Source organism: Rhea pennata, chromosome 2, assembly GCF_028389875.1.
Source record: "Rhea pennata isolate bPtePen1 chromosome 2, bPtePen1.pri, whole genome shotgun sequence".
NCBI lineage: Eukaryota > Metazoa > Chordata > Aves > Rheiformes > Rheidae > Rhea > Rhea pennata.
The window spans coordinates 152037998-152053324 of NC_084664.1; the positions used below are offsets into that span (position 1 = coordinate 152037998).

At 42.0% G+C, this 15327-nt stretch overlaps 1 protein-coding gene across 1 annotated transcript; it reads left to right on the plus strand.

The window, feature by feature from the left end:
* Window positions 1-1675: 1675 nt before the first annotated feature.
* NTAQ1 (N-terminal glutamine amidase 1) lies at window positions 1676-14424 on the plus strand. The gene is made up of 6 exons (XM_062570598.1): window positions 1676-1972; window positions 2410-2509; window positions 2841-2891; window positions 4904-5052; window positions 5411-5535; window positions 12927-14424. Exons 1-6 carry the CDS (start codon window positions 1899-1901, stop codon window positions 13058-13060), a joined length of 633 nt encoding a protein of 210 aa, XP_062426582.1. The 5' UTR covers window positions 1676-1898; the 3' UTR covers window positions 13061-14424.
* Window positions 14425-15327: the final 903 nt, after the last annotated feature.

Genomic DNA, 15327 nt, shown 5'->3' on the forward strand with positions numbered 1-15327 from the left:
TGATTCCAGGTCCCTAGTTCAGAAAGCTCAAATCTCGAGTGCTGCGGGACCTAGTAATAAAGGGAGCAAGACAGCACTACACGGCCTGCGCATAACTTCAGCATTGGCAACATGGAACAATGCTGGTGCTGGTTATCTTTACTGGGGAAAATTCCGTTTCGCTTTCCTCCCCCTATTGAAAAAAAAAAAAAACGGTTAAGGCAACTGTTAACAGCAAATGCACAGAATCACACAGCAGCTGGGGGGGGAGGCACCTCTGGAGTCTGCAGCCCAACCCCCTGCTCAAGCAGGGTCACTGAGGACCGTGTCCAGTCAGGTTCTGGGCAACTCCAAAGGACAGAGACCCCACAATCTCTCTAGGCAACATGAGCCAGCGTTTGACCAGCCTCACAGTGAAGTGTTTTCTTCCACATATTTGCCTTATAAGGCACCCATATATTTGCTTTCTAAATTAATTGGTACAGAGATGATAACTGGCTTTCAGTTATGAAAACATTCTTAGCTAGTGTTTTCTCAACAGAATAAAAGTTTTTCACATAAAGGCAGCTTTTCAGGAGCTTCATGTTTGGAAAGAAAAGAACTGCTAACAACAAATTAATCAAACCTCAAAACCTCAAGCTTTCCGGCACCTTCCCCAGAGACAGCATTATCTTCACCTACTGGGTGAATCACAAAGCTACGCTTATCTGCACAGAAATGTTTTGTAAGCAGAGAACAAATGCTGGCATTCAGCTGTTCACAGGGTCTAAGGGAGCAAAAGGCACTGTTTGTTCAGGTCATTCCCAGGCACAAGAGGATGCTGTCGGAGCTGGAGGTCTTCAAAGCAGACCTGAAAAACGTGCCCTCTACAGAAGCCACATTTGCAACAGCAAACAAAAATGCATCAGTACCAAAACCCGAACACACTGAGGAGGGGCGCAAGTTACTCTTCTCACTCTCCCTCCTCCCTGTAGGAACCCTGGTAATGTCAACTTGTATTTGCAGAACAGATGTCACCTGTGACACAGAACAGGGGTCACCTGTGCTTAGGCAAGATTCAGAGTACTAAACACCACAGAGCAGACCACTGTGCATTTGGGCACAGGAAAATTCCCAGTGGTGGGTCGCTGTCTCTGTAAGACTCGTGGTACTTACATGCTCAGCCAATGCAGGCAAACAGCAATACCAGCAAGCTCCCTTACTTCTTTCTGCCTTTTTGTCTCTCCCTCAGTTTCCAAATATTACCTGTCTTCAGCACTCCCCCAGAACTGTTATATTTACATGTCACGAATGACTGGCCTATTTTGCCACACTTTATGCAACCTCCAAGTGTTTTCCATAGTTTTTTCTTAACTGCCTCGGAGGCCTTGTGTTTGCAAGGAGATGGATGAAAATACCCACCTAAACGCAGCACAGCATGAAGAAACACGAGAAGTTACTTGGTAGGCGAGACAGCCACCCACCAGCCTCAAAGGCCAGCCCGTTGTTCACCCCCCGCCTCCACTGGCACCGAAAAAGGGAACAAAAAGCCGCACCACGCGCCTGCGTTCGACATTAACAATTATCTGGCTAGTTCAGGCAGCCGTGACCCGGCCCGTGCTCCCTGCCAGCTCCCAGGGCGATAAAATCCCCGCGCCCCCGCCCTGCTGCCCCCGCCATGTTACGCTCGTTATTCGTTACTTCCGGCCTGGCGGGAAGCGCCGTGGGGAGGGGGGCGCTAAAATGGCGGCCCCGGCAGGGGCTCCCCCTGCCCCCGCAGGCGCGGCGCCGCTGTCCCTTCACTGCCACGCAGCCGCGTTTCCTCGCGGAAGCCATAGCCGGTAACCTCGCCGCCGCCAGCGCTTCCTGAGCCGCGCTCCGCGGCCGGCCATGCCCCGCCGCCGCACCTCCAACACCGCCGCAGCCGGCTGAGGCCGCCCATGGCGCGGCCGGCGGCCGCCTACGAGGCGGCGCTGCCCCCCCGGCCCGCCTGCACCTACACCAGCTGCTACTGGTAAGGGCCGCCGTCGCCCTCCACGCCCCGCGGAGCGGGGAGCCTGCGGCAGCCTGGGGTCGGCCTTCTGCGCTCCCCCCGCGCCGTGGCGAAGTCCCACGGCGGCGACAAAACGGAGCCGGCTCAGCCCCCCCGCCCCGCCGCGTGCGCTGAAGTCGCTAGTTCCCATTATGTTTTTTAAAATATATGTATATAAAAAACAGGATTGGATTTTTTTTTTTCATAGCACGGGGGAGGAAGGGAGTCGTGAGGCGCCGCGCCTCGGCTCGCAGGCTGGTGAGGCGCCGCGTGTGCGAGCCGCAGAGCCCCCGGCCGGCGCCAGCGGGAAGGCGCCGCGGGCGCCCGCGCTTAGCAGAGCGCTCTTCGCCAGAAAGGAAACTGCGAGTGGGAGGGAACGAAAACAAGAACAACAGACCCCCAACCCTTGTGTTTTGCAGCGAAGAAAATGTTTGGAAACTCTGCGAGTACATCAGAAGCCGGGACCAATACCCTCTGGAGGAGTTTTACGCTGTTTTCATATCCAATGACAGGAGGATGGTGAGTTCTGACTAAAGGCAGCCGTGGAGGCGCTTGGGCTTTGGCCCTGCAGCCAGGACGGCCCCGAGGTGCCGGGCCTGCGGCTGGCCGCTCACCCCATCGTTACCCGGTGCTTTCGGGGCCGCCTGTAAGGCAATTCACCTCCCGTGCAACCTGTCAGTTTAGGACGAAGAGTGTATTGTATCGTCCAGAATAGTATCTGCAGCTAAGTGCTCCTAAAAGATCAAAACTGTTAGTATTTTTCTCACTGCAGGTATAAGCTGGTGAAATGGGTTGGCTAACAAAGAACTACTTTTGTTAATCTTTATTCAAAATTACTTATGACTTTCAGATTCCCCTATGGAAGCAGAAATTGGGACATGGAGAAGAGCCTGTTGTCTGGGTAAGGCATTTTGTTCTTTTTGTATATATTCTTTTTAGGGTCTTAGCATGTTCTTCACGTGTTTTGTTAATGTATGTTTCCCTAATTGGCCTTCCCTAATCTGCAAAGTCAGACATGGGCAGTGTTAGCCACACCTTTGACAAACTATAATTCTGTGTTAATGACACTATACCAATATTTATTCTTCTACAACAGATACATAAATACTGTAAATTGGCTCTCCTTTTTACTGCTTGTAGTAAAATAACAGTGAGACAGTAAAATCTACATGTGGCAAACTTTAACATTGGTAGGAATGCATAACAGGTCTGCGAAAATTATTGTGCATATTCCTCTGAAGCCATCAACTTTATAGAATTTTAAGAAAGAGATGTCTGTGTTTTTAAGAAACAAATGAATGAAAGTATCCACATACACTTGGTCTAGGACAGGAAAATACAAGTAATATGTGTCTTAGGATCAGTTTACATGCTGACACCTGAAGTGGTGGTTTTAGAATGTCTTTTGAAATTAACATAATTCAGTAATTGCCATTAAAAATTTCTGTCATTACAGAGTTTCTTTTCAGTTATCCTGTACCTCAAAAGCATTTTTCTAATGTGATGTTGTGGTTTCTGTGTATCAGGAAATGAAGATTAAGCTGAGATTTATGCTACAGATCCCCAGCACTTTTAGAAATGAGACAGTAGGAAAAAGTAGCAAAGTACTTGAGTCTTCTAAATTACTACAAGAAGAATTCATTCTCTCTCAAAAGATTAATATACAATAATATATACGTATTAATATATTTTAAAGCAAAAAAAGGTTAGTTTAAAAAGCCTAAATCTTAAAAAGAAGACCTACAATGAAAAAGAGGAATAAGAGTCAGAAAAGGCCACTGCAAAATGTTTTTCTCTTCAAATACATGATTGAAAGCTGTTTTTTCTTTGGTGTTTCAATGACTCGCAGAATTTGCACAGCTTGTAGTTTGTTTTTATTATACTCTATAAAATATTTTTCTAAATAATGTTGTAGCATACAGTTTTAAATCCACTTTGTATATCGATCTGTCAAAATATCTTGTCCAAGATCTTTTTCATTCCAATCCCTTTATGGTTAGGACTGTTTAATATTGAAAGAGTCATAAGACAGTTTCTCAAACTCGTGCTGTGAGTGAATTTAATGTTCACTTTAGTTGGCTGTTAGCAACCACCATTAATTTAATTCTGCAAAACAACAGTGTAAGTAACTGACTCCAAAACAAAGGTAATTCCAGTTTTCCGAGACCTGAAAGGATTCTTTGCCATACTTGGATTTCTTAAAGGTAAAAGAATAAAGTTGCATCTCAGAACTTAAGTGTCAAGGTAAAACAGTTATCCTGCAAAAGTACAATATAGTACCCATAAGCATTTTACTGAGGTTCTGCAGGAATTCATCTTATTCCTACAGTCCAGATTTTATAGTTTTTTTTTTTTTACAGTTGCATGCTGCTTTTCTAACTGTTTCTGGCAGCTGAACACCAGGCCTTCAAAGTCACAGCCTATGTTATTACAATAGGTAAACATCTCTTATTAAAAGAGGTTGCTAGATAATTTTAATGTTAACATATCATCGTATGTGGATGTGAGCTTTTATTTAGGACTGGAACTAAGCCAAAAATACATTATCCCACTCAATTTTTTACTGTATTTTGGTGCAGGACTTGAAGGAGATATCTCTGCTGTTTTCTTAGGAATAGCGTACACCTCAGTTTAGCTCTGTAGGTTTCAATCAAAGGAGGCTACTAGAGAACAGGGAGAATACCAGGGGTCTCCTAAAAGAAAAAAAAAAAAAAAAGTGGTTGAGGTAGGCATTAGGAAATACCTTTTCTTCTGGTGCCAGAAATGTTACAGGTCTATTAAAGCTTTAAGTCCTGTTTCTGCCCTTGAAGTATTAGGAGCTGTAATCCTTGATTTTCGGAAATGTATTTTCACTCCCTTTCCTCATTTCTCATTAGTAACTATTTTGCTAATAGCAATTATCTTTCCTCTCAGGACTACCATGTTATTTTGCTTCATGCCTCAAGTGGAGAGCAGAACTTCATTTATGATCTTGACACGGTGTTGCCATTTCCATGCCCCTTTGACGTGTATAGTGTGGAGGCCTTTAGGCTGGATGATAGCCTTCACCCAAAATTTCGAAGGTGAGGACATAAAAGATAAAGAACATAAATCTTATTTTATGGAATCCAAGTTTAAGTTCTCTTTATTGATGCATAATAACAAAGGTATATTTTTGTTATATTCCAGGAAACTAAATTCACTATATTTTTCTAAAGCTCTTGAGTTGAGTTACCTTGGAGTTGCCATTGTTTAGTCATCAGAAGCCCTTTTCTTTCCTACCATGGTTTCCCATTAACCATTTAGCTGCGTGGCACAATATTTTTGAGTTACTTGCTTAACTAAATGAATGCTCACTTGAGGAAGAATGGGCTCTTGTTTTAGTGGCTAATGCGGTATTATATAATCTCCATTTTCTGGTATAACTTTATTACGGTTTAGGAAAATCAGAATGATTCGAGCAGATTTGTACTTGAAGACATTTGCTTCAGACCGATCTCATATGAAAGATGCCAATGGGAAGTGGAAAAAACCTCCTCCTTCATACCCTTGCATCGAAACTACAGGTAAGGTGCTAGGACTCCATCTGGATTTAATTCTTTTTCCTTTTAATGAGATGAAAGACATAGTCAAAAGCTTGCCCAAGAGGTAAGTATGCTTCTATAACACGTCCAAAAGCTATGAACCTTTTGACATTTCTTTTTGTGAATATGTGAAGTCTAGCATGACTCCTGGCATTTATCATTATCGAACATTAATTACTAATCTTCATAAACTGAGCAGGGGAGGAGAGGTGAGCAATATTGTTTTCCCATTACAGTAGCTGACTGAAGCAAGATCAAGTAATTTGCTTAGGGTCATAAAAAGGATGCTTTATTTATTTATTTATTTATTTTATTTTTTTTTGCACACTGCTTACAGTACACTTTAGTTGGCAGGTCCCATCCTACCAGAGTAGATTATTTTGACAGGATATTCTGTCAGGATGAAGATTTTCATCTCAGCTCAGCATGCTAGATTTACCTTCACGCAGATCTTTGAGGTTCCTGTCTCAGGTGAATGGCTCTAAGGATATTGCCAAGGCAAAGTGTCAGGTTGGCAAATTTTGCTCCAAGCTGTAGGACCTCTTAAGTAATAATCCAGATACAGTCTCTGGTCCCAGCACAGAAGAATTGCTGTTTCTTCTATAGAGATTCTTAGATCATTCTTACCACACAGTATTTCAGTTTCTTCCAGTCATGCGCTGGGCAATCTGGCAAACATTTGCCATGTGTTTATTTGTTCTTTCATTTTCCTCACAGATGGAGAAAAGAGTGGTGAAGTTTTGTTTTGAAAAAGTTTTCTTGTTATTGGTGTGCATGTTTGGTTTTGCTGCTTTTTTAATAAAGACAGTAACACTGTGTATTTATGTTCAGTAAGGTAGGGTCAAAGAAACATTTTTATTTAGATTCAGGGATTTTGAAGCTTACTGAGAGCTTCTTGCCCATTGACACCTTACTTTTGCAGTAGTTGAGAGCTAAAAAAGGTGGGATGAATATCAGACCGGTGTGTTCCAGGAAGAGGAAAAACTGTTAGTCAAATCAAAATAGTAGAAAACATTGTTTGCAGGCAGTAAGGTACGGAATGACTCAATTACAGATGTATACATATACCTTCAGCTACAATGAATGACTCTGTGGTTACAGCTCTAATTCTTCCTTTATCTCTGTTGCTTGGTTGAACTTTACCTCACAGATGATCAACTGCTAGATGATCTCAGCCACCCCCTAGATTGTGTTGTTGGTGATAAATATGTAGACCTGTATTCCTCCTGTGCTTTATTTGTTTACTCTGTGCCATGCTGTGTGGGTCAGATCCACAGGTTGGAAGGGACCTCACTAGGTCATTCAGTCCTGATCAAAACAAGTCAAAATAGTGAGATTGCTCAGGGCCATGTCCTGTTGAGTTTCGAACATCTCTAAGGATGGAGATTCCACAACCTCTCTGGGCAATATACTCTAATATTTGACCACCCTCATGTTAAATTTCTTTGTCCTAGTATTTGATTGGAATTTCCCATGTTCTAGCTTGTCTGCTGCTTCTTGTCCTGTCATCAGGCACTTTTAGGAAGACTTTGGCTCTGTCTTCTCCGTATCCTGTGATCAGGCAGCTGTAGATAGCCCTAAGGTGTCCCCCTCAGTCTTCCCTTTTTGAGGCTGGGAAAGTCTGTTCTCTAAGCTTCTCCTGGTGTGTCATGTTCTCCAGCCCCCAGCCTTCTTGGTGGCCCTCTGCTGGACTCGCTCCAGTATGTCAGTATCCTTCTTGCAGTGAGGAGTCCAAAGTTGGACTAGGCACTCTCTCAGTGATGAGATGCTCTCACCTTTTTGTCTTTGTAATAAATATTGCACATGAGGGAAACTGTTTATCCTGTACCACTGATGGTGCATTCACTAAGTAGCATAAAGATTTGTATCAGGTCTAAGATACCCATTTCAGATTGTCTCTCATTCACTACCAATTTCTCAAGCTTTGTTTTGTCTTGCCTTTTATCACTTGATGCATCTGGTACAGCTCTGTGCCTCAGTGTACCCGATGCTGTAAGTCATTGCGAAGTCTAGGTTTCACTGCTATGAAACTTGCATGTACTTAACTTCCAGTTGGATCTAGGCCCCATGCTGTATGTTAGCAGGAATCTTGTAGGCCAGCAGGTAGATTTAGAGAGCATCACTATGAGCAAATGGAGCTGGTAGTTCATTTCCTTAGAGACAGTGTTAAAGTAATGTCTCAGCACAGTTTTATCAAGCATGAGAATGCCTTACTTAAACTTGATGGAAAACTGGGTGGCTCGCCTTTTGTTATCATAAGAGAGCCTGGGGTATTAATTTTCACATCCGTGCCAATTTCCATTACCGATAACTACTTTCTCCCTGCCATTTCAGATAGATAGGGTACTCTGTTTTTCATGTAAATTTGTGTTTGCATAAGATTAAATTGCTCACATTTCATGTTAGAAGTGACTGCAGTTTAATGGTTTGCAGAATGTACCCACATGTATTGTTTTAATATCAGTTTATTTGTGAGACATTTAGATTCGAGCATTATATTTATTTTTCATCATTATTATTATACTAATGTCATCTTGAGCAGCCAAATTCTCAAGTTCTTGAAGATGATTACAAAAGCATACAGGGTTTTTATATTACTTTGCTGTATACTGGGAAACTGAAAAATACAGTAAAAATATCAGTCTTTTTTCAAAGTATAAGTACTAGGCTGTTACAAAAAATGTGAGCTCTTTGTATTTAATCATCTCTGTAGTACTGCTGTGTTGCTACAGTTTGCTGCATGTTAAATCATGTTAGTTACATTTATACAGTTATTCATCTTATCCCATGGATTTTGAAAACTTTTAGTAAAAGTAATAATAGAGGTGTTTGTCCTTGATACTCAAATGCTGACTTCCAGAGCAGAGCAGCTGTTAAACCAGAATGTAGCTGGAGCAGGATGCTGGGACCACTGTGTGTGGGCTTTTTTTTTTTTTTTTTTTTTTTAATATATCAGGAAATACTTAATGACTACGAACTTCCTTTTGGAGTTGAATCAAGGGGCCTCTGTCAGTAACTGGTAACTGATGAAGCTTCCCCCCCCCCCCCCAAATACTGACTTTAAAGGAATAATTCCTAAACTAATTGTGCTGCTCATGATGTTGCGAAATAAACATTTTAAATTAAGCCTATATTGAGGCATGAATTCAAGTCCATGCTTAAAAAGATTGGAGTTTTCTGTCTTTTAATAATGCTGAGGTGCTTGCAGAAAATTGCTTGATTTGACTTCAGTCACATCAGATCAGAACTTGCATGCTGAGCATTAGCCTTTTACAACTGGTTCTTACATAACTGTTTCCCAGAGCTAGGCCTATATATTTCATTGCTCTGGCCTCTGTTCTGCTCTGCTGCTGCAGGTGCTGGAGGCAGCTGGTTAACCTAAGTGATGAGCAGGGTGCAGCTGCGAGGTCAGGGTGCCTTCTCACTGGGCCGTGTAGTCAAAGCAACTCTGCTGGAACACGCATTCCTAAGCTGTCACAGATTTCCCTGGTCCCACCAGGATGCCAGTGGCCTCCTGTTGAAAGAAAACAAAGGAGAGTCTAGTGTTTTATTCAAAAAATAAAAAATGAAGATTATGATATGAAGCAGGGATTCATGATTCTAGGGCTGGCTAGCCTGGCTGGGGTTTTCTTTTAAGTCTTGTTGCTACAGATGAATGGGGTCTGATTCTGTTTAGTTTGAGTCCCGATGAAATCATCCCTCCTTACTGCAAGCCAGTGTAAAATACATTGTAAAATACAGCTTGCACAGTACATTTCAAATTTACTCGGAACAGATGGTCTTGCTGCTTATATACAACTGCTAGCATCAGCTCTAACACTGAAAAGCATTGGTTTGAACTTCAAGTCTTCCTTGGTATGTGGTAGCACACTGGCAGGACTGATTCATCAAGGCTTTTTGTTCTTTTTGTTTTAATTAAAATCCGTCGTTGTCATAAATGATGCATTCCCCTCCCCCCCCTTTTTTTTTTTAATTTGCTTGTTTTAAAAAAGTGAGTAGGACAGCTAGGAAATGCTGGAGATGAGGAGTATGGCACATCTGTCTGGCAGACAGACTGCTAGATGTAGACCAGGCAGACATCTGCAGTTTCTTCCCGTGTCTTCTCTCGGAGGTGGTGGTAGGATCCTAGTGAGAGCAAAGAGAGCATTGACAGGGACATGAATAGCTCATATGTACCACAACCTTCTGTTCCTGTTCTCTGAGAATAATACTCAAATCTGCTGAGTTAGGTCCTTAGCTCCTGAGGTTGAGTGTGAGCAAAGAATCAAGTCAGAATAGAGGCAAATAAGGTACAAGTAGGGATAGAAATATTTAAATACTATGAGTGGCTTATTGAAATTTTACAGCTTTCTATAAAAGGTGATTTAAGGTAGCCAACTTTATTTTACACTAAGATGGACTGAGATGACTTACGTACAGTCAGCTGTGGGAACAGCCCCCTCCAACTGGAAAGGTAACAGCCTCTCCCACTCTGTGTCAAGGACTTGCCTCTCTGCCAGGCAGAGGAGGGGGGATCTGAAAGGAACTGCAGACGCCTAGATAAGTCTGGGAAGACCCCAACCTTTTACGTACCCCCAAGGTTGGGCAGCCACAGAGCTAGGCTTCACAGCTTTCAGACTTGCACTTTAGGCAGCTATTGTTACGCAGAGTTAGCCCAGGGTCTGAAACATTGCTTTTTAACTGCTGTTGGCAGAAGCCACAAGTATCATGGCTAATAATGCCATCTGATAATGTATGGCCTTTTATTTTGCCCCTGCTCAGGTCAAAAGTGTCAGACTTGGTTTAAAGAAGGAAAAACAAATGGTAAGAATACCCAAATGCATCCACAAGGTCTCATCGGTGCAGTGTGTATGTAGCAAAGTGATTTTGGTCAAAAAAGAAGCATTAGCTCTGTGTACGCACCAATGCAGGCTAGTGAAGTAGCTGCAGCTCCCAAAAAGGACCATGAGTGTAATGTAAATGTAAAAAAAGGTCTTGTTCTTGACCTTGTGTAAATCTTATGCTGTGGATGTTCCTCCTGTGCCTTTGTAGAAAAATCCATTGGGTTTGTCAATGGTAGCATCCAAGTGCCTCTGTTTTGTAAATTCGGCTGTTTTGACTTTCCATTGGCCTCAGAGAAAGGACTTTGTGTTGTTCTTTGTGCATTTTTGCCTAGCAGTTTCCTAAAGCTGTAAGGTCCAATATAGCATGCATGGCATTCAAATACAGCATACGAATAATGAGTGGCATAGGTATCTCTTATCATGCCTCTTTTAGTGTCGTCCCCCCCCCCCCCCCCCCCCGTGGATGGTTACCCAGCTGTCATACTGCTTCAGTGCCATCTACTGGCTGATTTTTAGACCATCTGCTCTTCATGGGAAGGCTCTTGTTTGCTTTTATGAAATAATTTTTCCTTTCATTAAACTTCTCTGATGGACTGTCTTATGCTCTGCCACAATCTTTCTGAATTAAAAAAAAAATATTTTACTTCCTCCAGACGTTATGACAGCAGCTTTCATGTTGGTAACAACAACAACTACAGCTGTTTCTGTAACTGTACTGGAACAATTTGGGCTGCTTTACCATTCACAGAGTGTTTTTATGAAATTATTATTATACTATGCTCAGTGCACATAAAGCAGAGAATTGTCCTATATTTCAAATCTTAAACTACATATGTAATCACATTAATTTTAGAACAAAAGCATCTGGGAGGAAAAGACAACCTGAATTGGAAACCAGACTTACCAGTCCAACAACCACCAGCAGTTGTTATTCTCTCCTACTGATTTTGAGCTAAAACAGCAAATTGCTGGGCTTGTGTAATTTGAAATCTCCGCATAGTCAAACAGACAGTCTGGCCCTGTTCTGCCAGATTCACTTTAGCAGAAGGACCATGCTTGACTGGACACAAGGATTTTCAAAGTGCAAAGCTCAAAAAGGCCAGAAAAGTGGTTAGAGCTGTGATTAGGCTGACAACAAAGCCATAAAATAATGTGTGATGCAAATAAGAGGACTTCAGGGGCTGGATTACACATGGGGCTTGTTGGGTTTGGGATTCCCAAACACTGTCTTCCCTTTCTTACTTATACTGTCCATAATGGTAAGCTTAACTACACAAATGTTTTGCAGCTGAAGCACATTCTGTCCTATGGAATTTTTAATCCATTCATTAGACCCTACTCTGGTTCTTAATCCTTAAATGTGCACATGAATCATCGATGTTAAAATAAATACAGTGTAAAAGCTTAACAGTAAATCCCTTGGCTCTCTTAGTCTGTTCTCTAAACTTGTCCTCTTCCAGTTTTCTTTTAAATAAGTATTAAAAAGATTATTTGCACAGATCATCAGTGATAACATACAACAACAAACCCACAAACAGAACTCAAGATTTCGTAGTCAGAGCTGACTAAACTCAGGAGTCATAAACCTCTGATCAGTATGGGTCTGAGTCAGTGAAGACTGTAACAGGCCAGCTCCAGAAAAAGCTTGTAAGTCTTGTTTTAGCTGTCTGAGGCAGGGGACACCTCTCCTGCAGGGGTCTGATCAAATCAAACTCCTTGCAAAAAGCTGTCAGTTACTTTTCTTTTAGAAATGTGGCAGTTAACCCCCCCCCCCGACCCCATGCAGTGGTTCCGGATTCAAAAAAAAAAAAAAAAAAAAAAAAGTGTTTGTCCCCAACATAGGTCTGTGCCCTTCTTAGCCTGAGAGTCCCTCTAGGCTACAGGCTAGGCTAGGGCGAACATTTCCTCCAGTCTTCGTATTCTGGCTTTGCAGTGGGCCATCATAAAAGACAAAGTTAAGGGGCAAAGCAGCTTCAGTTTCTGACTGATTCTGCTGTCCTGATTCAATTGCTTTGTAGTCAATGCAAAAGTTCTCTGACTCAATTGACTTTGGTTCAGACCTTTAAGGAGGAATAATATCTCCTTTCCCTCCAAGTAATCATATTTCTATGAATACAGAGAGACCCTAAGACTCCTGTTGAGTTGCAGTTTCCTATTCTGGTTGTTCTTATTTGCACACTAGTTTCCTGATCCTACTTAACCCTTCTAGGCTACCATTGCAAGGAAAAATCTTTCTCTTTCCTACATGTACTGTTTTCTAATGACTGGGGATATACTGATCAGATAATGTGATTTTTGCCATAGGCAGAGAAGCATCAGGACAAATGCAACATTTCAAACACTAGAAATAGGCGTTCTTCTGGCATCCTGTAATTTGCAGAATCTTGCTGGATTGTGGCTTTGCAAAGACGTTACTAATCTTTGCTATTGCATGTATTTTGATCTATACTATCAAAACAAGTTTTTCTTGGTGTTTGATTGACATATATTTACCTATGCTACAGATGCTGAATCAGGAACTTTAATTTCCCTTTTTTGCTCTTTGTTCAGACTCCAAGATGAATTTGGATGATTTCATCAGTATGAATCCCGAAGTAGGATGGGGCTCAGTGTTCCCTCTGTCAGACTTTGTGCATCGATTTGGTGGAATGACTGATTACAATGGTTCCTTGAAAGGACAGTGAAGTAAACAAAGTTGTTCTCCCTGCTTTTCTTTTACATGAATGTCTTTTGTTTTGCTGATACTACACTGTATTTGTCAATGGTTTACATTTCTTTACATAGGATAAGTATTGGGCAAATAGAATATCCAGTCAGAAATATCATGAACTGAATTAAAAAAAAAGTATTTTGATTATGTAAGAATAAGTGTGTTATTAAATCAAATGCAGATATCTCGCCATAAGCATAGCTGCATCTATTGTGCTCAAATTGAAAAAAAAAACATTTAAATGCTGTAAGAAAAGCTCTTGGAAAAATACATGTATAAACTACTGAGCAATGTAGCTCAGATTGCTAAATACCACTGCATTTTAGAAATGAGATATAGAATATTTTCTTTATTTTAAAAATTTACTCACTGATATAAACAGACCTGGGACATCTGAATTCCTCTGCTGATGTTACCAGTTAGGCCTTACGTGGCAGGAGCCTAAAGGGCAAATCCACAAAGGCAACGTAGTCTCAGCTTGGGAGTGTTGACTCCCAAGCACTGTGTAAAGCCAGGTAAGTATCTAGGTTTCTGTGCTACATAAGGGGAGAGCTAAGTGCCTGATGTTTCAGCTCAACGGTAATGCCAGCAGTAGCTGGAAGATGCAGTTGCTTTTCCCTCTTAGACTGGCTACATGTTCTCACCTGCTCCCGTGTGCCAGCGCTTGGCACTTGTATGGCCCCGAGGTGATCCAGGATAGGAAGCTAAGCTGACAGAAAGATTTTTTTTTTTTTATTTTATTCCCCCCTCCTGCCTTTTAGCTCCTTGAATCAGCTCTCCATGAGGTCAGACAGTTGCTGTTGCTGGTAGAAGGGAATCAGCAGGAACATATGGTTGGGGGGAAGGGAGTGAGCAGGACTGCCCCATATGTGGCGACTAGCTGCTGAATTGGCTTAGCGGTATTACCAAGCTGCACCCTTGCAGGGAAACGCAGGAAAGCCATCATGTTTATTAGGGATTTGAAGCCTGGTTTCCACTAACTTAAAGAGTCCTAAACTTGGGATTATTGAAATAATCTAAATGAGCTTCTCTTTTGGAGCTGTTCTATTTTATGTACTGTCATATCATACAGAATCACAGAAATGTAGAATAATTCAGGTTGGAAGGGAACTTGAGCTGGAGGCTGGACTAGAGATCTCCCAAATCAGGGTCAGCTCTGAGATCAGACCAGGCTGCTTAGGGCTTTATCCAGTTGAGTCCTGGAAACCTTCAAGGATGGAGACTGGAGTTTAAAGAAACATTTGTGATGGACTTCCGTCTTAGTGAAGAAAAGTACAGTAATGATTTTAAGAGTTAAAGGATAAAATTATTTGTAGATAAATATCTTGGAAGTTTTTACATTTTTCTATGTGTGTATTCTTATTCTATGCATGTATTTTTCATATTATTATTCTATACATACATTGTTACTATATCTCACATCAGTTCCAGAGAATTTACCCAGCTAACATGAATTTACCCCTGTTAACAGAGGAGACAGATTGATGATTGGCTGTGGGATTGATTCCTACTTTCTGTCACCACACAGAGCATAGCTAGCTAGGCAGATAGGCTGCTAGCACACAGACTGCTTGGGTGCTAGCACAGGCTACAGACAGGAGACCAGTGGTTGTGCCACTCATCTTGGGTGTTGGAGAGTCAATCTCTAGTTCCTGTTCCAGTGAATCCACTTCGCCAGAAGAGAACAAGATGCCTGAACTCAAGATTTCCAATTAAGCTGATGCGCAGTGCACCCTGAGAGGTAGCAGCTCTGGATTTAACTCACTGAGTTAAATTTTTAGACAAGGGCTTTGAAGGCAGGACACCTTGTGTCAAAGGTCTGGTTTATGGGCATCTGGATAAAATGGCAGCACTCCCTTCTGTAGGTATTTTGGATGCTGCTGATGTGGCAGGCATGCTTTGAGTGAATGAAGGCATCGTTATTTACTGTTGCTGTGCGATGTCAAGACTTAGCAAGCTGTGAACATGCACAACGGCAGAAATTTCCCTGAGCGGCTCTCAGTGCCCAGGACATTGCGCGTACTCCCAAGGATAGACAGCGGCAGAACGGAGAATTTAAAAAGATCCACATTTTGGGTGATGAGGTTGCAACAAACCCCTTTTATCCTTCAAATAAACAATTGAATTTCATATACACAAGTATATATACATTGCTTAACAGAACCTCTAAGCTGTTCCAGGGTATTAAGTCCCTGTACTCTCTAGTTTGGATTTTTGTACAGTCTATACTAGAGTTTGTCA

Excerpts from the sequence above, each read along its gene's own strand:
- NTAQ1 (XM_062570598.1), top strand. The coding sequence starts at position 1,899 with ATGGCGCGGCCGGCGGCCGCCTACGAGGCGGCGCTGCCCCCCCGGCCC. Across the intron at positions 5,053-5,410 it reads CTTCACCCAAAATTTCGAAG|GAAAATCAGAATGATTCGAG; the intron begins GTGAGGACATAA and ends ATTACGGTTTAG. Across the intron at positions 5,536-12,926 it reads CCCTTGCATCGAAACTACAG|ACTCCAAGATGAATTTGGAT; the intron begins GTAAGGTGCTAG and ends CTCTTTGTTCAG.